General features: G+C 49.6%; 1 protein-coding gene across 9 annotated transcripts in view; it reads left to right on the plus strand.

The window, feature by feature from the left end:
• The window catches only part of EFR3B (EFR3 homolog B), a 172,133-nt gene that overhangs the window by 69,683 nt on the left and 78,274 nt on the right, over positions 1-24,176 (plus strand). The window contains exon 1 of one of the 9 annotated variants that reach the window (XM_039529180.1): positions 19,837-20,146. The exons of 7 other annotated variants lie outside the window; for them this stretch is intronic. In XM_039529180.1, coding sequence (XP_039385114.1) covers positions 20,125-20,146 — 22 coding nt within the window. In that variant the 5' untranslated portion in view covers positions 19,837-20,124. Of the gene's footprint in view, positions 1-19,836; positions 20,147-24,176 lie in introns of those variants that run through there. One more of the 9 variants, XM_039529181.1, reaches the window with a different exon arrangement.

The raw sequence follows: 24,176 nt of genomic DNA on the forward strand, positions 1-24,176 counted from the left end.
AGGGCGAGGTGTGCTGGGGGGCTGGGCCCTAGGCAGAGCTGGGGGTCGAGTATCCCTCACCCACTCCCCCCTGGCACATTAGAAAGTTGGCGCTTGTGGTAGGGAAGAAAAAGGACACATTGGGGGTGGGGGGACAACAGGGTCTCTCTCACATCCCAGATGGTATTTGGGATTTAGCTGGAGGTGGTGGTGGAAGCTGGTCAGGACACATCTCAGGCTCAGGAGGCAGATGGCCCAGCGATGTCACAATGGATCCTGGGGGCCGGGAGGCGATGGGGTGCAGCCAGGATTGTAAAGCTTGCTGCGGCGGTTGTTGGCAGACATCTGCTAGTTCCACCCCACCAGCGCTTTTCTTTAAGAACCTGGAAGGGGAGCGGGGGGCAGGATAACATCCTCTCGTTATTTTGCCCACCCGTTAGGGCTAATTCCCAACACACCAGTTTTGGTTCACTGATTGTGTTCTCCAGGCATGACCTTAACACGGTCCTTGGCTTCTATCCGGAGGCCTTTTTGTTTGGACTAAGTCAGTCTGTCTGTCTCCCTTTTTCCCGTCCACGTTTCTTCTTTTTGTGACACTTTATAAACTTTTATCCACTTTCCCGCAGTTGAGGTCGCCCGTGGGGTAAATCAGTCGGCCCAGTGATTACAACAGGTCTCCCATGCAGACTTTGTATTGCAGGTCAGACAATTGGCAAAGCCTAGCGAATGAAAAACCTGTTTAACATTGGGAACAATTCAGCAGATGTTCTCACAACACAAAGTCAAAGGGGGTTATTATGTAGAAAGCCAAGTTATGAGCCATGTATCAAGTGTATGTACCCTTACTGTACGGCATGTAATGTGCCATATAATTCAGCTCTTTGTCTGCACAGCTGGTGCGGCTGTAACACATCCCCAATAACCTCTTTCCTCCCCCACGCGGGCGGCTTAATAGAAAGTGCGTTTCTCTTCTAAATGCTGAAGCTGAGACACTAATAACAAGTTAACGGTAATGAGCAAAACCCCCTTATACCGAAGGCTTCTGGAGCTCAGAGCAAATAAGGATACTTTCAAAGCCAGCTGCAACTGATCTCTGTCTTTTTCAGCATCTCGGTTGGATGCTGTAGCACCAGGGTTTGCAGCAATGCCTGCTAGCGTGATGGGTGCTCCTTGTGTTTGATCCTGCAGGGCACTGAGCACCTTTGGGCCCTCGTTGACATTAGCGGGAACTAAGCACAGTCTGCATCTCTGAAAGTCAGGAGTGCTGATGGTCCGACGCCTGGGTTTGCAAAAGCTGGCTGTGGTTTGGGGAGCACTCTGAGGAGCACTCTCAATATGAAAGGCGTTCGTTGGAGAGGATGTGTGCCCAGAGGCTAGCGCCGTGAACTGGGAGTCAATAGAGCTGGGTTCTGTCCTCCGTTCTGTCGTGTGACCTTGGGCAAGTCACTTCTCTTATGTGTGCCTCACTTTCTCCATCTGTAAAATGGAGACGGTGAGGATACTGGCTTCTCTCTGTAAAGTGCTTTCAGATCCATGAGTGTAAAGCATCTGATGAAAGCCAAGTGCTGTTAATTGTCACATTTCTATTCTAGGGCTAGAGCACTTCACAGAGAACAACCCGAACTGATTATCTGTGGTGTCTAACAAAAGTGTCTCTAGTCTGGATTTTAAAAAAACCCCTCACATGGATTCTGTTTATGTAAAAAGCAGCAGGAACCAATTCCTGGAAGCTCAGAGTAGCATGGACTTCACTGTGTCTTTGGGGGCATATCAGATATCTGGCAGCTGCTGTTCTGAGTGACTGACATCAGTGCAGAGGTACGTCTACCTACCACACAACAGACCGTGAACTTCACTGTGCATAACCCAGTTGCATGCCAGCTTTGCTCTGGCAGTATCCCAGGGCCACCCTGCAGAGAAGACAATAGGCAGCAGGGGAAAGCTGTTGGACCTTTCAGTCTGTCCTGGGCGAGACTCGTTGGTTGTGAGTGTGTTGTTGTAACTCACCGCCCGCGAATGGTGCATGGAAGTGACAGATGGGCCTGTGCTGTAGAATTCACATCTGGATTTTGAATGTCAACCCCAAGTTTGGGTGTGTTTGGAATCCTGGGGGTTGGCTTCAGCCCGTTATAGATACAGGAGCATTCAGCTCAGGATCCAGGTGTGGATGGCGAGGGCTGCGAGGCCAGATGTGCTGGCATGTCACGTCTCTAATGGAATTGGGAGGAAGGAGAGATTGTGATGGTGTGGTGATATATGTATTTTTTTTTCTTCTCGTTTGTCTGAATGGAGGGATAGTGGCTTCAGAGCAGACCCTGCATGAGCCACAGACTTATTAAATATTCTGGAACCCCCCCCCATCCCCATCTCTCCATGGGGTTCCAGACAAAAGGCTCTTTCGGATAGACTCCCTCACCAATCTCTCTCTCTCCCAGCTGCACCTTGTCCTCCCCTTACCACCTAGTTAGACTCCATAGTCAGGGATATCTACCAGCCACCCTTCTGCTCTGGAGCCAAGTGCATTGCTCCTCTCCTCAGGGCGTCATTTGCACCCAACTGGCTTAAAATGACTTAAGTGGCAGATAAAAGCATCCTGGTATCTCAAAGTTGGTGGTGGCACACCAGTTCCAGCCCCGCGCCCATGCTGCTGTAGTTAATGTGGGGTCAACAGCTCCTCTGGAAAGCACATTTGCAGCAGTTTACAACTTGGCTGTAAAATATTATGGCCCCACCTACCCCTTGGCTTGCTCTTCTTGGCATCGCCACAGTCCTCTGACCAATGGCTAATTTAAATTCTCAGCAGTTCTTCTGTGTCCATTGTGGAGCCAGTGATTTCCCCCACGTTTCCCTTGAGGCGGGACTTTGCTTTTTTTATAGTGACTTATGTTTGCAGATACAAATGTTAATAAATCAAGCTTTGCCACTTCCCCAGAGAAGAAGGTCATGGTTAGGGGGAGGGATAGCTCAGTGGTTTGAGTATTGGCTTCCTAAACCCAGGGTTGTGAGTTCAATCCTTGAGGGGGCCATTTAGGGAACTAGGGTAAAAATCTGTCTGGGGGTTGGTCCCCCTTTGAGCAGGGGGTTGGACTAGATATCTCCTGAGTTCCCTTCTAACCCTGATATTCTATGATCTCCACTTCATAGACAGGAAGCAGAGAAGGGGTGTGTGTATTTAAATCAGAAATAGGCTGAGGGGTGAGTTGTGTAGAACTCAAGGTTTTTTAACCTGCTGAGTCAGCCTGGCTGTACCATCTGTCTCTTCTCTCTGTGTCTATTCTATGCCGTTCCACTAGGCTTGGAATGTCCTTCCTTGCCCTCGCCCCCACCATGTTCTATAGACTTGTAGCTTCTGCAATGTCCGCGAGTAACTGACGCCACCACCAAATCTAGCAACTCAAAATCCATCCTTCACTGGGCTTCCCGGCTTCTCCATTTCACCTTCTGGCTTGGAGGTGGTCAGGGCTGCATTTTGTGTTGGGTACAGCTCCAAGCACGCTGTCAGCCCCTAAGGCATGATAAGTAATAATAACACAGTGACTTGCCAAGCATCACACAGATGGAATGAGTCAGTGGGACCTATATGGAGTAGAACATAGGGAGGGAAATTCTGTAGCATGAAACAGAGGAACGTATGGTATATCCCCACCCTTGAATCAAGCTATTGGTGGAAACAATACAGAAGGTATCACCTCTTATGGAAGTGTCAGACCTACTTCACTTAAGGGAAACTGTTTTGAATCTGGTACAATGCACTTTAAGTGCATTGTACCAGATTCCATTTATAGAAGTTACCATAAGTGGTAACACATCATACTAAAGTCCTCTGGAACTTCATAGGGATGACACTAATTGAGTGCTATAGAAACTTAATAAGATTCTCTATAATGTTACTTTACATATTTTTAAGGGTAGATCCTCAACTCATATAAATTGACGTAGCTCTGCGGAAGTCAACGTACAGCAGCAGTTGAGGATTTGGTTCACTAAATTTAGTGTCTGTCCTGTTTATCAAATACCTCTCTGAATATCTAGGGAACTTTCTCTCTCTTACATAGGACTGTTTGATCCACCTTCACAGAGCTCCATGGGGATATAATTTTCTATGAAATCCCATAGGATTTTTCTACAACTGATTATTTGTTCATTTTAAAAATCTGGTATTTCCCACTTTCCAAAGCCCTGTTCTTAATGAAGGACACCATGAGATTACTGAAGCTTAGCCTGGATTTTAAAAATCACTTTTTTTTTTTTAAATTCCTTGTGCCTCACTATCTTGAAAGGTCAAGGATGGTTAATTAGTGGCAGTGGACTGCCTTTAATTATGTTGTGCCAGCGGGGTTCTGAATACTGCCACCTCCTCTCCTCTGCCCCCTCCCCATGTGCATTGCAGTGAATCTATCCTATTAATAAGCCATTCATGATGTAATGAGTATTGTGCATCCAGCACTTAGACTGTAAATGAGCTATTTCATTGAACGGGTTGTTAGATATTGAGGTAATAACATCCAGCTCTTATGCAGACGTTCTCATCAGTTGAGCTCAAAGTGCTGTGCAAAGAGAGAATGTTCACAATCCCCATTTTACAGATGGGGAAACTGAGGTACAGAGCAGTAAAGTGACTTGCCTGAGGTCACCCAGCAGGCTACTGGCAGAGCTAGGCTTAGAACCCAAGTCTCCTGGTTCCCAATGTCATGTTGTATCTACTAGGGCCAGGCCACTTGGACTATTGCATAGAGATGGGACCAATTCTCTGAGTGGTGAACTAGCCAGACATGCCTCCATTCTAATGCCATCTCTGACAGGGACTTGCTCTGTAGCCAGGGGCAAATCATTTAATCTCTCTGCCTCAGTTTCCCAGATGTAAAATGGGAATAATCGTGCAGGCTCAGTCCTGAAATCCTTGAACCAGGAAGAACTGCAGAATCCAGCTCTTATCTCCCTACGTGGGCTGTTTGGAGGATTCTTTAATGTTTGCAATGCTCCAGGTAGATGAAAAGCATGATATAAGTGCCTGATATTATTATTATTATTTATTATTAACAGAATTCCTGGTGCCCCAAGGGAGCCTGGATTCTACAGAGGGTTAACCCCTCTGAATGTCCTTTGTGTCTTGGAGCCACAGCCTCTCTACGTTTGGAGAGAAAAATCTCCTGTCTCCTGTGAGGGGGACCAGGGGAAATGCACAAGGGCACACCAGGGAAAGCATCCCTATAGACAGCAAACTCCAAAGCCAAACAGTGACACATGCTTGATACTGGAAACAGATCGTCCCTTGGAGAAAGTTATGATGTCAGAATTATTTGGGCGGGCGTGGGGGAGGGGCATAGGAGGGCAAAAAACTGGCCTGCCATACACAGGACTGGTACTGGTTGTGTAACTGAATTCGCTGCTCGTTCCTCTCCATCCAAAACAGAACCGACCCAGCCCCATTCGACCCAGCCCCACCAGTGTATTTTGACTCAGCTCCATACCTGACACGACAGTGCACTCGAACCTAGCCAAATTCAACCCAGTGTGAACCAATGATGCCTAATTGGGGGAGGGAGAGCTCAGTGGTTTGAGCATTGGCCTGCTAAACCCAGGGTTATGAGTTCAATCCTTCAGGGGGCCACTTAGGGATCTGGGGCAAAAATCAGTCCTGCTAGTGAAGGCAGGGGGCTGGACTCAATGACCTTTCAAGGTCCCTTCCAGTTCTAGGAGATTGGTATATCTCCTATTATTACCTTTAATCCACTGCCTTCCAGTCCCAACCCCAACCCAAACGGCCCTTCTCCTACCCATCACAAGTGGATGTGACGCTCTGGAATCCAACCCAATGTAACCTCGCCAAGGTTGCTGGGCAGCCAGCGTGACCTCAGACACCCCAGTGCCACCCAATCCAACCTCAACCAGCAGAGTGCAACTGAACAGAACATAATTACACAGCCCTGGGCAACCCATCCCCATTCCTATCTTGGTGCTGTCCAGTCCAGCTAACCCCAGTTGTAGCTTGCAGGGCAGCTTTGGGGGGTGGGGTATCAGGTGAGGCTAGAGGGCTGGGGTGATGCCCTTACAAGGCACAGGCTGACGATTGCCGGAATTCCCCATCTGGGCTAAGAGAAGGTTTGCTGTGTGAGGCAGTATCCCGAGATGTCTCTGCTCCATGATTAATGACCGTGCAAATGGAAGGAGAACCCCCAGAGCAGAGAACAAAAGAACCCAGTGTAGCAAATCCCTTCAGCAGCTCCCCCAGCGGAGCTGCCGGCATGCGCTGAGCTGATCTTGTTCTTGACGACAAAACGAAAGAAGGTTTTTCTGCACTTTAGAAACCCTGCTCCCTTGACACACTGTGTGTGACTTGTGTGACTAACCATGGCTGCTGCTTCCATCGCAGTTCAAAGGGCCAGTCAGGAAAAGGGCCTTGGACAAACAATCATCCGATAGAGCCATGCTGAGCTTCCGGGCAATGTCCCCGTCAGGTACGGCAGCCAAGCCCCTTCATCTCTGCAGGGTGTTTTTAATTCCAGGTCCATTGAAGTCAACAGGAGCCATGCCACTGGCTTCAGCCAGCTTTGGGTCAGGCCCAGTTTGAAGAGGAAGCATCTCCTTGGCACTTTACTATGGGGAACATTTGCTTGTAGCGCGTGCCAGGCTAAATTCTCAGCCCCAGCCACCCGTATGGACGCAGCCTTTTCTTAGGGCCAAATCCGGAATGGTATTCGGCACTGGAGTTGCAGGTGCTCAGCCCATCTTGGGATTAGGCTCTTCATTTACAGACGTTTCAGGCTGTGTTGTTGTTGCATCCCTCGTGGCTCTTTTAAACTTGACTCTAGATGTCCGGACAGATCCTCAGCTGGGGGTAAATTGGCACCGCTCCACTGACCTCGAGGGAGCTGTGCCGATTTACAGCCGCTGAGTCCATTGTCTCTTAGTGTGGGGAGGAAGGGAAGCAATCCTACCCCTGTGGTGGATGGAGAAGATACTGTCCTGTCGTATTCTTAACTTTTACCATTTTAAAATCCGTGGTGCCCCCTCTTACGAGCTTCTCAATAAAACCCCAGAGAAATGCCCCGTTTATATTTTGCCTTGTTGCTCTTCCTGAGGGAACACACATTTACACTGGAGAAAGGCAATGAGGCAAGTCCACAAAGGCATTTGCAGAATGCACCAGCTGTGGGGCTGATCGGACTGCTGCTAAAATCTACCATCTCGCTGATGGAGCCTGCCAAATACTTGTCAGTGGGGTTTTTTTTTTCCCCCTGCTGCACTGTTGTTCTGGGATTAATTCTTCTCCGCTCTTTGTTTTCTAAATGGCCTGAAGATCCTTCCCTCTATCTTTCATCCTACACTGGGATAGATAGATGGTGGTCTCCTCAGCTGACTTGAATGCTCAATGAGTTGGCTAGCAGAAGGCACCCATTGGAAAGACCTCACTCTTTCCCCACCAAGCCAGGGAGCTAAACTGCTAAGAAAGTCAATAGAAAAGAAAGAAACCAGTGCAGCAGGAGCTTAGTTTTTTCCTAAGACCCTCATCAGACACGTAAACTAGATTCCGCTAAGCAGATTTAGGAGAAGGCTCTAATTCAGCCTGGTTTCGGTATGGCATTTATGGCAAGCATTGGGGGAATGACCTTCATGGAATATTTGGTTTAATGACTGTTTTGCGGATTTATTTCTAATTCAAGTGCCCTCATTTTGTGTATGGAGTTTACCTAATGCTATTCCGTGTGTTGTTCAGACAGGGATGCTATTGAAATTGGGGGGAGAGAGACTAATGCAAATGGGCACTAGATCAAAGCACTGATGATCCATCCGAGGGCTGTCGGGTGGCCAACAGGTGACATTGCTTTTGGGTCTGAGCACAGTTCTCAGGAGACAGGGAGCCCATCACAACCGCCGCTATCACAGTTAGTATTGATTTGGGTCCCCTGCTTGGCTGGATGTTTGGCCACATTGATTTTCGGTTTCGCCAGAGTGAAAATAATATAATCTCTTTGTTTCATGCTCTTCATGCTGAGGGCCGGCCCTTAAGTTGATGTAAACTGGCCTCCCCCCAATGACTTCAATGGAGCGATGCTGACTTGCACCATTTTAGGATCTGGCCCCCAAGTAGCTGTTCTGCAGGCAGAGTCCATGGGAGTTTTGCACACGGGTCCATGGCACCATTATAGGCCATATTACGGTGCCTAGACACCCTCGGGCTGGTTGTACTAGAAATGCTAAGGGGATGTCTGCCTGTGGCATTCAATAGTTGAGTGTCCTGTGATATTTTGGTCTAGTTCCAGTTGTTGGGTTTAGCATATGGGGGTTGGGTGGTGCTGCAGACCTGTGATGTAGAGGTCAGCTAGATCTGGTGTGGTCTTACAGTCTATGACAGACCCCCTCTACGGCATGGCCCCAGTGGGGTGAAAGGAGCAGTGGCTTCGGAGCAGTCTTCAAGAAGAGTGGGACTAAGGCAGTGACACTCCCTGTTCTCTAAGGCTCTGGAAGCCCCTCCGCATGAATGAGCAGGGGGTTGGACTAGATGACCTCCTGAGGTCCCTTCCAACCCTGAGATTCTATGATTCTATGAATGCCATATGGTGAGGGTTCTCCAGAGTGCCAGCTGGAGGGGGAGCATGGCTGGGGTAGAGCAGCTTTGAGGCATCCCCGGGAGTTCGAGTGGGAGTTAATGGGGACCCTGTCACTATTCATTCATGCAGTCCACTCTCTCTGCCAGCCTCAGGGACAGAGGGTGTGGGCATGGAGGCAGTGCCAGGGAGCTATTGGGGGCTATGCTGGATGGCGAATAGCAGATGGCCTGGCTCTTTGCACAGATACCCCATTGTCCTGAGCGTTTCTCTGAGGCCCTCGGACGTGTGCAGTCAGAGGGATGGGCCTCCTGCCCTCTCTGTGGCCCCATAATTCATGTCCGTGTCCCAGGAATTCTGCAAGCTGTCTCTCCCTCTCCACTATAACTTCCAGGTGTGTTCTGCAGGTGGGAGCAGGGCCGGATCCAGGCACCAGCTTAGCAAGCAGGTGCTTGGGGCGGCCACTCCGGAGAGGGGTGGCACATCTGGCTATTTGGCGGCAATTCGGTGGAGGGTCCCTCACTCCCGCTCGGAGCGAAGGACCTCCCGCTGAACTGCCGCAGATCGTGATTGCGGCTTTTTTTTTTTTTTTGGCTGCTTGGGGCGGCAAAACCCCTGGAGCCGGTCCTGGGTGGGAGTGATCATGCACTGAGTGTTTGGTTCAGCGCCGCTGCCTGGATGGGTGCAGCAGTAGGTCTCCAGTCTGTTACCCTGCATTGGAGCAGGGTTTATTTCACTCTCTCTAAACCATCCTCAGTATATGGGGCCTAGGACAGGCCTGATGGGATCCTTCCATGCACCCTCCCGGGCAGCTGGCGGCTAAGGAACGTGCTCTTCCGCCTGGTATAGAATCATAGAATCTCAGGGTTGGAAGGGACCTCAGGAGGTATCTAGTCCAACCCCCTGCTCAAAGCAGGACCAATTCCCAACTAAATCATCCCAGCCAGGGCTTTGTCAAGCCTGACCTTAAAAACCTCTAAGGAAGGAGATTCCACCACCTCCCTAGGGAACCCATTCCAGTGCTTCACCACCCTCCTAGTGAAATAGTGTTTCCTAATATCTAACCTAAACCTCCCCCACTGCAACTTGAGACCATTGCTCCTTGTTCTGTAATCTGGTACCACTGAGAACAGCCGAGCTCAATCCTCTCTGGAACCCCCCCTTCAGGTAGTTGAAAGCCGCTATCAAATCCCCCCTCACTCTTCTCTTTTGCAGACTAAATAATCCCAGTTCCCTCAGCCTCTCCTCATAAATCATGTGCTTCAGCCCCCTAATAATTTTTGTTGCCCTCCGCTGGACTCTTTCTAATTTTTCCACATCCTCCTTGTAGTGTGGGGCCCAGAACTGGACACAATACTCCAGATGAGGCCTCACCAATGTCGAATAGAGGGGAATGATCACGTCCCTCGATCTGCTGGCAATGCCCCTACTTATACAGCCCAAAATGCCACTAGCCTTCTTGGCAACAAGGGCACACTGTTGACTCATATCCAGCTTTTTGTCCACCGTAACCCCTAGGTCCTTTTCTGCAGAACTGCTGCCCAGCCATTCGGTCCCTAGTCTGTAGCAGTGCATGGGACTCTTCCTTCCTAAGTGCAGGACTCTGCACTTGTCCTTGTTGAACCTCATCATATTTCTTTTGGCCCAATCCTCTAATTTGTCTAGGTCCCTCTGTATCCTATTCCTACTCTCCAGCGTATCTGCCTCTCCTCCCAGGTTAGTGTCGTCTGCAAACTTGCTGAGGGTGCAATCCATGCCATCTTCCAGATCATTAATGCTGCTTTCCCCTGTGGAGAAAGGCTTGTCACTTCCTGTTCTGCCCTTGCCATCGAGTGACACTAATTGGTCCCTGCCCACTTCAGAACATCCCTGCTCACATCTTTGCGGGCTGTTCCTGCGCCTCCTCCGTCATGTTTTCTCTCCGGCAAACATGCCCCGTCCCTGTACCTTCTCCTCTGAGGACTTGCTTCCGAGCCCTGGCGCTGCTGCCGTTGATGGTTGTTCTCCGATTTGTCTGCGTGGCTTCCAGAGCAGAACTGGGCATTGAGGCCCACTTGGTGCCGAGTGGAGCAGTGTAATTGGCTTTGCTTGTTTTCCACCTGCTACTCCCTCTTACATAACTGCTGTCAGTCGCTTAATGGCACCCAGCGTTGCATTTGCAAGTTGAAACCAGCTGTGCTTCTCCATGTCCTATTCTGTGATGCCATGGCCCTGTCGCTGTCCTCCCCTGCCCCCATTGTGTATTTGCATCTGATTTATTCCTTCCTTCGTGAGCCACTTTCCATTTGCCGGTGATGAATCTCATTGAGCGCATCATAGCCACGCGGTGCTGAATAGCCAGTGTTCAGAGCTGAATCCCGATTAGTTTGAAGCTGGAGCTTGGGAGTTTGAGGCCTAGTCAGGCCTAGGGTTTGGGTTAAGGGGCACTGAAATTGTGGACGCTGTTCTCCCCAGGGTTTAGCCCCATGTGGCTGAAATCTGGGTCTGATCACGTGTGGGATTTCTGCCATCTCAGATAAATCTTGGGAGATCCGCTGTCCTGGTGAGCTTCCCGTCAACATGGGTTGCAGCCAGGCTGGATCTGGAAAACCGGTCCTTGCTAGTTTTGGACTTTGCCCAGTCTCTAAACTAACAGGGCAGGTTTGTGGAGCTGAAGTTCAGAGGGCTTCGGATCTCTTGTTTGTTTTAATACCATCTTCCAAAGGCTTTGTCCTCTTCCCAGCTTCTCACTGTGTATGACTTTGGGAGGGGTCTTTTCCACTGCAACCTACAATTCTTTACTGGAAAATAGTGATTAGCATTGGGTCCAGGCTGGGGCTCCTCAGGACTTACTTAACACTGGCTATTGGATCCGTTCCGTAGCCATCATAGAGTGGGTCCCTGTGACCTGCATTTCTCTGGTACTCCTGCGAACACCTTGTGGAAGTCGACACTTCCTGGTGGTGTGGGTGGGGGAGTGGAAGACGGGTGGAATCATGCATCTGTTCTGTGAATAATCATAGGGCTTCTGTGTCTCCAGGGGTATTAAGGCCACACCTTTGGCCGCCACAAACTGCATTTTGAAAGCTAAAAATGTTCCTTAGCAGATGCAGCCTGCTCCATATCCAAGGCATAGTGAGGTCTGGGACCAGTCACTGGACGTGCCCAGATAAACTTCTGTGCTGTGACTCTACACCAGGGGTCGGCAACCTTACAGAGGTGGTGGGCCGAGTCTTCATTTATTCACCCTGATTTAAGGTTTCGTGTGCTAGTAATACATGTTAACGTTTCTAGGTCTCTTTCTATAAGTCTATAATATATAACTAAACTATTGTTGTATGTAAAGTAAATAAGGTTTTTAAAATGTTTAAGAAGATTCATTTAAAATTAAATTAAAATGCAGAGCCCTCCGGCCCGGTGGCCAGGACCCGGGCAGTGGGATTGCCACTGAAAATCAGCTCACGTGCCGCAGGTTACCTACCCCTGCTCTATATTCTGTGTAGGAAGCTGCTAAGCTCTTGTAGTGGGCTGTTGTGATTGAAGTAATACGACCAGCTCCCCAGCTGGGCTAAATTGCCATAGTCCACCATGGACTTCTCTGCAGCCCTACTGATTCACACCAGGTCCCCAAGCAGGGCAGATTTGAAGTGGATCCTGAAGTGGCTGGAGAGCCGGGGGAGCTGTCTGAGTTGGGGGTGAAGCAATTGCCCTCTCCGTGTGGAGACGCCGCATTCGCCACCTGCTGGAAGCTGGTGTGTCTGTGTCAGTATCGCTGCTCCACTGGCTGTGTTGTTCAGACTGGCCAATTTCTGCCTTTCCTCTAGAAAGGAAATAGTTTTCTCCTGAAGTGGAGCCCTGGGGTTTGCCCTTTGTCAACAGCAGAGTTGGTTTGTTACCAAATGGAGCTGCAGCAAGCCCCAAAGCACGGAGACTGATTTTTAGAATTGGGAAATGTATTTAACAGGTTTCTAATAAAGAAATCGCTCATGCAGGCACCAAAGCAGCTAAATAAAGGCTATAATCCTGAGCTGTGTGTTTTCGAGCTAAATGACAATAATTATCCTCTTAGATCAATGTTCTTGGCACTGAAACATCAAAGCAGAAGTTTCCTCTTACCTTAGCTTGCCCCTGGCACAAATGCAGACGGAATCTCCTGCGTTTTACAGCAACAGTTGTGGGGAGTCACTTGCAGGTTTAAACTAATGTAAATGGTGGATTCTCTGTAACTTGAAGTCTTTACGCCATGATTTAAGGACTTCAGTGACTCAGCCCAAGGTTGTGGGTCTGTTACTGGAGTGGGTGGGTGAGATTCTGTGGCCTGCCATGTGCAGATGGTCAGACTAGATGATCATGATGGTCCCTTCCGGCCTTACAGTCTTTGAGACTAAAAAATAACTGAGTTTATCAGAAGAGATTAATTCACCTGGGTTTAATTGAAACTACACAGTGTGAGACACACATCTGCAGAATCCCCACCCAGCACCAAAGCCCTTCCTGCAGGATATCGGGTTGCATAGCTGACATAACCAGGACAAACTCTCGTTGGCTGACTGCAGCCTAGTAGCAGGATGTTGTTTTGAGCAGCTTTCATGGGAAGTTGGGCAGCTAGTGTCTGTCTCTGCCTCATTTTCCCCATCGGTAAAAAGGGCTAACTCTTTGTGTACCTCTTTAAAAACTTTCTGATGCCCAGCTGCAAAGCGCTATGCACGTGCAAAGTATCTGTGCTACTGCCTCTCTCCTGGGTTTGCATATACCATGTAACCTGCTGGTACGTCCTATGGGCATATCCTGGGCCAAGGAGTAAGAGGTGCTGCATTCGTAGAATTCCCCATCTTAAAGTGCTTCAGGGGAAATAGGCAGCGAATTAAAGGCAAGACTTCTGGGGCTTTGTGACCTAAAGGCCTGTGCTATGGGGGTGTTTGAATTATGGTCCCCCGAAGCAAATCTGGACTTCAGAAACAAGTGGGGAAAGAAGTCTGAGGATCTTCTCCCATCCCATGGTCATTATGCATCTCAGTAAGCACAGTGTAGTTTACTTGGACAGGATCAGGGTGGAAGAGCAAGGGGAGCTGCAGGTCAGGACTGGGGCACATCAGCAGAACAGTGTGTTTTGGGAGCAGCAGGAAGGGGGAGGACTGGAATAGTAGGGTAGGGCTAGAAGTAGGGTTGCCAAGCCTCCAGGACTGGCCTGGAGTCTCCAGGAATTAAAGATTGTCATGTGATGAAATCTCCAGGAATACATCCAACCAAAATTGGCAGCCCGAGTTAGAAGTCAGATTGAGATGCACAGTAAGAGGCTCATGAGTGGATCCAGGACTGGAACATGGAGGATAGGGGCAGGTACTGAGGGTCAGGATACAGGAGCTGTGTACAAGAAGCTTGCCTGCTGCTTCCCAGCTCTCTCTGTCCCTCCCTTGTGTCAACATTAAACTCCTCCAAACCGCAAAAGAATGCATTTCGTTTTCACTCCTGCAGCTCCTCCGCTGCTTTTAGGCTTCAGCGTGGAGCAGGCAAAATGCCCCCCTCCGAGTGAAACGCCAGCAGAATAAATCAGCCTCCCGAAGAGGGTTCTGTCTTATTACAGCCCGGATCCTTCTGCTTTGCTGCCATCCGAGCTGACTTGGTGACTCAGCACATCTGCTCCAGACCCGCAGTAAAAGCTCACCTTTTATTTATTTATTTAATACGCAGCTCGCTGGCCTGGCCTCCCAAGATGCCCCTCTCCTCCCCCGAGATGCTCCCGGCGGAGGCAGCAGTCATGCAGTCTAAGTCAGCCTCTCGCTTGTGCTTCCGCAGGGACGCTTCTGTTTTGCGAGAAGTGCGTGTCAGACCATCAGACGTGGGCTATCGAGGTAGCGGCTGCTAATGGCCATATTGGGTTGTTCGGTTCTCTCTGCAGCGGATTCGTGTTGTGAGAGCCTCGCGTTGTACTGGAAAAGATTCCATCTGGCTGGAGGTACCTTCCTTAGTCCTTGCTTCAGGTTTGTTCGATGCCAATAACGGAGATGCATGTAGGTGTCTCTGCTGCTGGGCTAGACTCTGATCTTACTTCCATTGGTGTGTAGCTGGAGTTACGTTAGTGCCATGTTCTCAGGTCAGGTAGGGCTTCCTAGGCTAAACCCAACATCATCTAACCAACAGCCAGCTCGTGAAAATCCGAGAGCGCTGGTGTCATGTTCCTGTGGAGACGTACCCTGTCATTGTTACAGCAGTGACTTGGAGTGAAAAGAACCATCTGTTAAATCTCCAGTACCCTCCCCCCCTTTCTCCTGCCCCCTACCTTATCAGGTAACAGGCATGACAGAAACCCCCGAACTGAACAGAATAGCTTGTGGGATTGTAGCTCGGTTGAAGTGAGGGATGGGCAGGAGAGACCGATCCCAAACAATGAGAGGAGAGGTGACTAGCTCCTAAATATACAGGAGTCTCTTGACAATGAATTGGATGCTTAATGGAGTCGATGCCCAAAAGAAACTCTGAAAGGAAACCTCCCTGTAAATGGGATATCTTCTAATCCTGAGACAGCTTTTTGGGACTAGTCAGTTTGTAAGGGCTTGGAGAATCCTACAGCCCATCCTACCTGGCCTGGGCATAGAGATAAATTCACCACTGTCATCAGAACAGCTGCAGCTCCATTAACATCCCAGGCGTCCCTCCCAGCTGTTTCTGCCAGCGGTGAATTCAGTCCATAGGAGGGAAATGCAGCCAAAAAACCCCTTCTGTTATATCTTTGGGGGCAGCCGGTTTAGGAAGAAATCACTTGAGGCCAGACAGCAGACAGCTAACAAAACTACTATTTTATTTACAGACACAGAGCTCACCCAACCGGCCGAAACCGGCTGGGCTATCCCCTAATAATCCAACTCAGTTGCCATAGGAACAAAAACCATGACAACCAAATACACAACATATTCCTCCCCCCCCCCAATAAGAACATCCCCTAAATAAAACACACACTAGACTAGAGAAGGAGGGTAGACTGCCTCCATTCCCGGCTAAACCCTGGGGATTATTTTGCCCCATAACCGTGGGTTCGCCCTAGCTAAAGATCCAGCCGATGAGGAGGCCTTCTGTCTCTAGGTGGATTACGGCGAACTTCTGGTGTTGTTGCACCCGAAAGTACCATGGGCTCTGGGTCCGCAGCACGAACAGGTGAGGAGGTGGTATCAGCTCGTGCTGGGCAAAGGGGTATCTCAGGCGCCGGCAGTAATGGAGGAGAACAGTCAGAAACAGGTGATTTGTGATTCGGTGTCTCACCAGAAGTGGTGAAGTCAGACCCCTCAACTGCAGATGGGTCCTGAGGACTGGCATGACCTGGCAACAGCTGATCTACATGTCGCCGCCAGGTAAGATTCTCTGCAGTCCAGACTGTGTAGGAAACAGGTCCTGTTTGAGTGATGATTGTGGCAGGGACCCATTTAGCTCTAGAAGTATAATTCTGAGCCAAAACTGGCTGTCCCAGGCTAAAGGTTCGCTCTTTTGCTCTGGGTGCCCATCTGATAACTTGATTTTGCTGCTGATGTTGCACAATTTGTCGGGGTTCAGAAGGTTTCAGCAGATCAAAGCAAGTGCGCAGCTGTCGTCCCATCATTAGAAAGGCCGGAGATGCCTTGGTCATAGCATGAGGTGTGTTTCTGTAGGAAAGTAAGAAGGTATCCAGACGCTTTTGAATGGAGTGTTGTCCCCTTGCTGATTTCAAAGCGTGTTTCATTGTCTGCACAAATCTTTCAGCTAATCCGTTGGTGGATGGATGATCTGGTGCTGACGTGATGTGGTGTATCCCATTTGCCTTCATAAAATTTTGAAACTCCTGAGAGACGAACTGCAGTCCGTTGTCGCTCACAAGTTGTTCTGGCAGACCAAAACGACTAAAGAGTCCTCGTAGTTTTTGGATAGTACTCTCTGCAGTAGTGGACTGCATTATAGAGACTTCTGGCCATTTAGAATGGGGATCTACTGCCGCCAAGAACATGCTTCCTTCAAGGAGGCCAGCGAAGTCAATGTGAATACGTTGCCACGGGTTTTCAGGCCAGTCCCATGGGTGTAGGGGTGCCCACTGGGGTGCATTCCTCACACCCTGACATGACATACAAGCTTTTGCCTTCTCTTCAATAGCACTGTCCAATCCAGGCCACCAAAAATAGCTTAATGCAATTTCCTTCATGCGCACTATTCCACAGTGACCGGAATGTAGCTGTTCTAACATCTGTGATCTCGGTGGTGGAATAATGACACATCTCCCCCACAACAAACAACCAGATTGGACTGATAACTCTGTCCTCCTGGACATGTAGGTAACAAGGTCGGGTGAGACCGGAGAGGTTTGTTGAGATTTTCCATGCATTACCAGGTCCATAACTTGGGACAATACTGGGTCAACGCGAGTTGCCTTCTTTGTCTGAGTAGCAGTGATGGGTGTATTCTCTACCTCTTCAAAGTAGAAGATTTCCTTTTGGGCACTACTTTGATGTTTGACCGGCAAAGGCAACCTTGAGAGGCCATCTGCATTGCCGTGCAGAGTGGATTTCCGATATTTGATTTCATATATGTGTGCTGAAAGTAACAATGCCCAACGTTGCATACGACTAGCAGCTAATGGGGGAATGCCTGTGTAGGGTCCAAAAATTGATGTCAGAGGTCGATGGTCTGTGAGAAGAGTAAACTTTTCGCCCAAACAGGTACTGATGAAACTTCTGAATTCCAAAAACAATTCCTAATGCCTCACGTTCGATTTGGGCGTAGTTAGTTTCTGCTTTGCTTAGAGTGCGTGAAGCAAAAGCAAAAGGTCTCTCTTCTCCCGAAGGCATAATGTGTGACATGACTGCTCCCACTCTATAAGGGGAGGCATCGCAGGCCAATTGTAGGGGTAAGGATGGATCAAAGTGCGTTAGAACTTCAGAATTTAGCAATGCATCCTTAGCTTTGTTAAATGCAACATCACAGGCTTCAGTCCACTTCCAGGCCTTATTCTGCCCAAGTGGTTTTAGCAGTGTGGCTAACTGTGAGATGAACTTTCCATAATAGTTCAGTAGTCCTAGAAACGAGTGCAGCTGGCTTACATTTCGAGGTGGGGGAGCCTCCACAATAGCTTTAACTTTTGCAGGGGCCTTATGAAGACCTGCAGAATCAATGATGTGTCCCAAATATTCAACAGAGGGCTTAAAGAATTCACACTTGTCTTTGCGAACTCGTAGGCCATACTCTTCCAGTCTTTGTAGGGTAGCCTCTAAATTCTTTAAGTGATCCTCTTCATTTCTTCCAGTGACCAGGATATCATCCAGATAGCACTGAACTCCTGACAAGCCACACAAGATCTGGTCCATAGCCCTCTGGAACAGGGCGGGAGCAGACGTTATTCCGAAGGGTAGGCGATAGTATCGATAAAGCCCCTTATGAGTCACAATAGTCAACAGCTCTTGGGACTTTTCATCAATGTGCATCTGTAAATATGCTTGACTCAGATCAATCTTACTGAACTTTTGTCCCCCAGCCAGGCCTGCGAAGAGGTCATCGATGCGGGGAAGCGGGTATTGCTCTGCACACAACACTGGGTTGACAGTGACTTTAAAATCACCGCAAATCCGGAGAGAGCCATCTTTCTTCACTATTGGAACGATAGGAGTGGCCCATGAGCTATGGGTAACTGGTATTAGGACTCCATTGGTGACCAGGTGCTCCAGGTCCGCTTCGACTTTCGGCCTGATGGCACAGTTCAGGCTTTCAGATATTTTGGTGGACTGTCAGGTTTAATGTTCAATGTCACAGTGATTCCCTTCATACTTCCCAAATCATCTCCAAAAACAGCAGCATGTTTCCTTAGTATAGGGGTTAGACTGGTTTCTTCTTTAGTCATCTGGTGCACTTCTGCCCAGTTCAGTTGAATCTTCCCAAGCCAAGACCTACCCATTAAGGCTGGGTAGTTACCTCTCACCACAAACAGTGGCAATTTAGCAGCCTGTCCATTGAGCTCCACCTTAACATCAATAGTGCCCAGCATGGACACAGCTTCTTCCGTATACGTCTTCAGAACAGTTTTTGTTGCCTTAAGCGGAAGATGCTGTAGCTTTTCTTTATACACAGTCTCTGAGACCAGCGAGAGGGCTGCACCGGTGTCCAGTTCCATGTGTATAGGTTTGCCCTCTAACAACGGGGTTACCCAGTATTCATGTGAGCCCATTGCCAAAGACAAAACATGCAGTGGCACTTCCTCTTGCGATGAGGTGTCACCTTGATCATCCTGGGTCTGCTCTAGGGTATGCAGGGTTCCTCTTTTTGTTGGCCAGACCACAGGCCTCTTTTTCTTTTGTTTACAGGCACACTCAGTGTGTCCCTTTTTGCCACAGTGTCGACACACCAGGTCCTTACACCAGCATTCTGATGCCTGGTGACCTGGCTTACCACAGCGGTAACATTCTTGACTCTGCACAGTTTTGTGGGTCGGTTCTTGTGACACTTTTTGCACCCTAGGGGATGCACCGATGTATTGCACCTCCCTTGTAGCCAGTTCCATGGAGACAGCAATATCAACAGCCTTCTGTAAGGTAAGCTGAGCCTCTGTCAGTAGGCGCTTCTGTATAGCTTCGCTGTAGAGGCCACACACTAACCTGTCACTCAGGGCATCATTTAACATCTCTTTAAATTCACAGTGTTCTGCTAGCTTTTTTAAAATTGCTACAAATTGTACAACTGTTTCATCTTCCTTTTGGTCTCTTTTGTAGAACCTATATCTTTCAGCAATTACCAGTGGTTTGGGGGAAAAATGGGACCCTAGGATTTCCACAATGTCACTGTAAGATTTAGTCGCTGGCTTAACAGGGTGTAGTAAGCTGCGTAGCAGGGAGTAGGCTTTAGCCCCTACAACACTTAAGAATATTGGCACCTTCTTCGCTTCTGTAATGTCATTTGCAATAACAAAAAGCTCAAAACGCTCAGTATACACATGCCACTGCTCTATATTCTCATCAAAAGGCTCCAGGGGCCTGGTCAGAGTAGCCATGATTTTTAGTTTCACTTTCACAGTCAGTGCAAACAAGCAGCTTTTTTGTTTGTTTGTTCTTTACCTTGACTTCTACTTCCTTCTGTTACTGGAACAGCACCGGAATCCCATCCATCGTCACCACTTGTTATATCCTTGGGGGCAGCCGGTTTAGGAAGAAATCACTTGTGGCCAGACAGCAGACAGCTAACAAAACTACCATTTTATTTACAGACACAGAGCTCACCCAACTGGCCGAAACCGGCTGGGCTATCCCCTAATAATCTAACTCAGTTGCCATAGGAACAAAAACCATGACAACCAAATACACAACACCTTCCTCTTTCACTGGGAAAAGGTGATTTTAAATAGACACCACTGACACCATTTGGTGGGCAGCACGTTGACAAATCTCAGGCAGCCGCCTCCCGGAGGCGAGCGCCGGGGCACAGAGCTTCCTGCTAAGGCATGGTTAGCCTGGGCACAGTGAGGTGACTGTGCTCTGGCTGACGGCGGAGTGCCTTGGCTCTTGGTACAGAGTGACACAGGATGGAGATGGGCTGTCCTTGCTGTCTCTTGTTTCTGCCCAAGGGCTAGAGATTTGCAGTCCTCGATCACGGCTTCACGATCCAGCCTGGGCAGATGGACGCCGCAAGTAAATCAGGTTTGGGACGGGGAGACTTTTTGTACCTGCCTAGATGCTGCGTAGTTAGCTCTTTATCGGCCTCACAACATTGCGTGGGGTGATGCTGCTGAGGCCGCGAAGCTCCTTTCATAGAGATTTCTTTGCCTTTTCTGTGCAGAAGCTTCTGGTCGATATCCCTCCCCATCCCCCCACCCCTCTGTGCAGGCTCTTGTGTTTCAGTTGTTGCTGATCCTCTGCTAACAAAGCAAACCCGACAAAGCAATTTCTCTAACTATTTTGTAAAGGCCTGAAGCTTGGCTTGCATGAAACTCGGGTCCTGCCAGTGCCCCTAGCCCTGGGGGCTGATCCATGACAGGAGAAAATGTAACACCCGAGTCTTGTTGCTGATTGTAATGAAAGGAGCACGGGAATTGTCAACCTGGATCACAGCGGGGGTTAATCTAGACCTGTGCCTTGTTTCCAGCAGCTTCAGGGGAAGGCGCAAAATGAAAACCTTGCTGTGGACATTTCCACTGTGCTTCGGGGGGGAAGTTTCTTCCTAGCCCCTCTCAGTTCGTGACCTGAAGCATTAGGGTTTATATTAGAGCTCACTGGACATTTTCCATCAAAACTGTTTTTCAGTGGAAAACGGAGGTTTTCGGCTCAACAAAATTTTTTTTGCAAAAAAAAAAAAAAAATTACTTTCTGCAGAAAATTTGACCTTTAATCAAAAAACTAGCCAAAATGTTCAGTTTTTGGCCCAGCAATTCCAATAGGAAAAGCTGCCTGGATGCCTCTTGGGAGTTCCTATGCATCTGATGAAGTGGGTATTCACCCACGAAAGCTCATGCTCCAAAACGTCTGTTAGTCTATAAGGTGCCACAGGACTCTTTGCTGCTTTTACAGATCCAGACTAACACGGCTACCCCTCTGATTCTTGGGAGTTGTAGTTTTGGTGGCTCATACCCCCATTTTCCCCTATGGGTTGGGTCACCCAGCTGGATTACATCTTCCATGATGCACCATGGCAGCACAACTAGAAAGTGGACCATGGTGTATCATGGGAGATGTAGTTTGGCCAAGGAGTCCGTTCTGTAGAGAAGTATGGGGGCCTGGGGCACCTGAACTATATCTCCCATAAGGCCTTGGGGTGGGCATTTCTGAATCAAACTTTCGGGATTTTGGGGAAAAAATTTAGTTTTCAGATGAAAATTGTCACTAATAAACTGAAGTTTTCAGTAGGCAGGAAAATATTTGCCATACACCTGTGGTTTATATTCCTTATATATTTTTTGATCCTATCGAGTGGGTCTGTGGAGTTTCTCTTCATTTATAAAATGAGTTTTAATGATGTTGAGGATGGACAAATATCGATCAATGTCCTGTAAGTCTGAAGTTAAGTTGGACCAGGCAAAACCTGATCCAGGGGCTTTTACAATATGGCTTATGGCCAGGGCCAGCTCCAGGTTTCTGCCACCCCAAGTGGCGAGGGGGCGGGGGGGAAGCCAATCAGCGGCTCTTCAGCAGCAGCTCAAACGTGCCGCTTCATTCTTCGGCGGGAGTTCGGCGGCGGGTCCTTCATTCCTTCTCTTCCTCTTCAGTGGCAGCTCAAAGAGGAAGAGAGGGACTAAGGGACCCGACACCGAATTCCTGCTGAAGACCCGGCCGTGCCGTCCCAGTAGTGGACGGAGTGCCACTCCTTTGTTTTGGCCACCACAATCACCTGCTTCCTTAGCTGGTGCCTGGAGCCAGCCCTGCTAATGACTGTTCCCATCGTTAGCAAGGAGGATATCCAGTGAAGGCCCCCTGTGCCATCTGCACATGGAGGTGCTCTAGTGGCTTGAACATAGAATTGGGAGCTAATATTGCCTGAGTTCTGATCCCAGCTCTGCCGCTGACTTGTCCTATGGCCTTGGGCAAGTCACTTTGCCACTTGATGCCTCAGTTTCCCCATCTACAAAATGGGGATGAAGAGACTGACTTATCTCACAGGTAGCTTGGGAGGATTAATTCGTTAATGTCTGTGAAGTGTGTTGAACAAGTCAAGCACTAGATAAGGGCTAAGCCTGATTATGCAAATGAGGCTCAGCCCTCTTGATCCTGGCAAGATGCCAATGCAGCCCCCCTACCCAGTGGGGAAAGCTTGGATACCCCTGAGATGAAAGAATAAAAGAGACTCTGCCATCCCCCCAGTGTGATGCCTGTGCTTTACAGGCAATACAGGCAGCATACAAGCATGTCTATCTCAGCAGGAGGGAAGAGCAAGGGGAGGGTGGAATTATAACTATTGTCTTCCAGGCTTTTTAAGACCTGCTGTGAATTTTTGGACTCTCTTTGGCTTTGCGGAGACACGACAGAAACCAGCGTGCATTGGGGAGAACTCATCAAATCCTCAGTGAAAAATCCCTGTCTACAGGGGGCCCGCAAATATGTTGCGGGGGAGGGGAGGGAAGGAGCGGATGCTTGCTAGGGTTATGCGTGGAATTTTATTCTATTTGGGCTGTGAGCCTGCACCTGTCTCCATGGTATCTGAAGCCAAATGGCAAGGGTGGTGGAGCATTCAGCAGTGTCACCTAATAATTACATAGTACATTGACAGGGCAGTGTGGTAGGGAGCTTTTCAAACCTGCCCTCTGTGCTATGGTGCCCATCACAGGGGTGTTGTGAGGATATAAACACAGTCAAGAGTGTGAGATGATTTGGATAACGGAGGCCATGAGATGGGATTGGGTATGCTGAACTGTCATAAGCCCTGTACTGCAAATGGAGATTTCCCCTCTAGCTCAAGTGACGGGCATGGGATTTTGGAGCGGGAAGCTCTTGAGTTTATCCCCTGTGTTGCTCTGAAGTTTGGCGTGGCTGCAGCACAGTGACACGGGGGACTGGGGCTAACGGAGCTCAGATCTGGTCCCGGTTGGCAGGGCCTGGGAAGTGGCGCTCTCTCCAGACACATCTGTTTGCTAGGCGCCCGCCCCGGCATCGCAGGGCGGCTGTTCCATGCCGCCGGCGCTGACCACAGTACCCGCTACGCCTGCTAGAGTCTGCTGGCGGGAGCAGGCCCTGTGCAGCCAAGGCCTCGCCCTCCCTGCCCCCAGGAATGGGGCATCAGCTGGGTAAGGCGGCCCCAGTGGGAAGGGGGCGAAGGAGGACGGATCCCTGGAGAGCAGCCCCCTCCCCTGCCAGGGAGGGTAGAGGGAGCTGGGGCCTGGAACTTGCCTGGGAGGTGTGGAGGGAACGGGCTGGGCCTGGGGCCTGCCTGGGAGGTGGGGGGCAGAAGCCAGAGTCGTTCTGGGAGTGGGCGGCTGCCATGTACCAGGGGAAGGGGTTAGGAGTTGGGGAGCAGTGCTGGTGGCAGGGGGAGCAGGCGGTTGCTAGTGAAGGCCAGAGGGGACCAGGCCTCATGCCAACGGGTGGGAGAGGGAGGTCTGCGGAGCCGCCTGTTCGGTCGCCGGCGCTGCCGACTTCGTCCTTCTGTGGTAGGTCTGCTGAGTCCCATGCGCTTCACGGGGCTGGGCCTTCCTAAGGCAGGATCCTGCCGGCTCTACATGGGGGGGATCCCATGGCACTTCTTGGGACCATAGGGGTCTGCCCGGCCACCCCATGGTTCGTAGCAAGCTGTGTGCCTGGCTCTGCCTGCCAGATGCTCTCCACCCTCAGTAGCTGCCTACCGGTGGTGGTGGGTGAAGTGATTCCTCTCCAGGGATATAAGCCAGTAGTTGCCTGCATTGGCAGGAGCTGCTTGTGAGGGAGGGGACAGCCACAAGCCTGCCTCGCAGGGAGAATCCACTTCATACAATGATCAGGGCTGCCTAGGAGGGGCAGCTGGTTTGCAGTGGGCTCTAGCAGTGCATCCTGCACCTGGCTGCACCCCCTTATCTAGGCAGCTCACTTTTTGGGGCTCCCTTGTGGAGAAAAAGTTGCAGCCACTTTGCTCTACTGCAACTTATTTCTCCCCGCCCCCCAACCTATGGTGGGTTTTCCACCGCGGTAGAACTGGAGCTGAATCGGTGTAAGACTGGGACCTGGCCTGTCTCTGCTGTATGTGCGTGCAGTGCTTAATACCCCCCTT

Source organism: Mauremys reevesii, linkage group 3 (assembly GCF_016161935.1).
Source record: "Mauremys reevesii isolate NIE-2019 linkage group 3, ASM1616193v1, whole genome shotgun sequence".
Taxonomy (NCBI): Eukaryota; Metazoa; Chordata; order Testudines; family Geoemydidae; genus Mauremys; species Mauremys reevesii.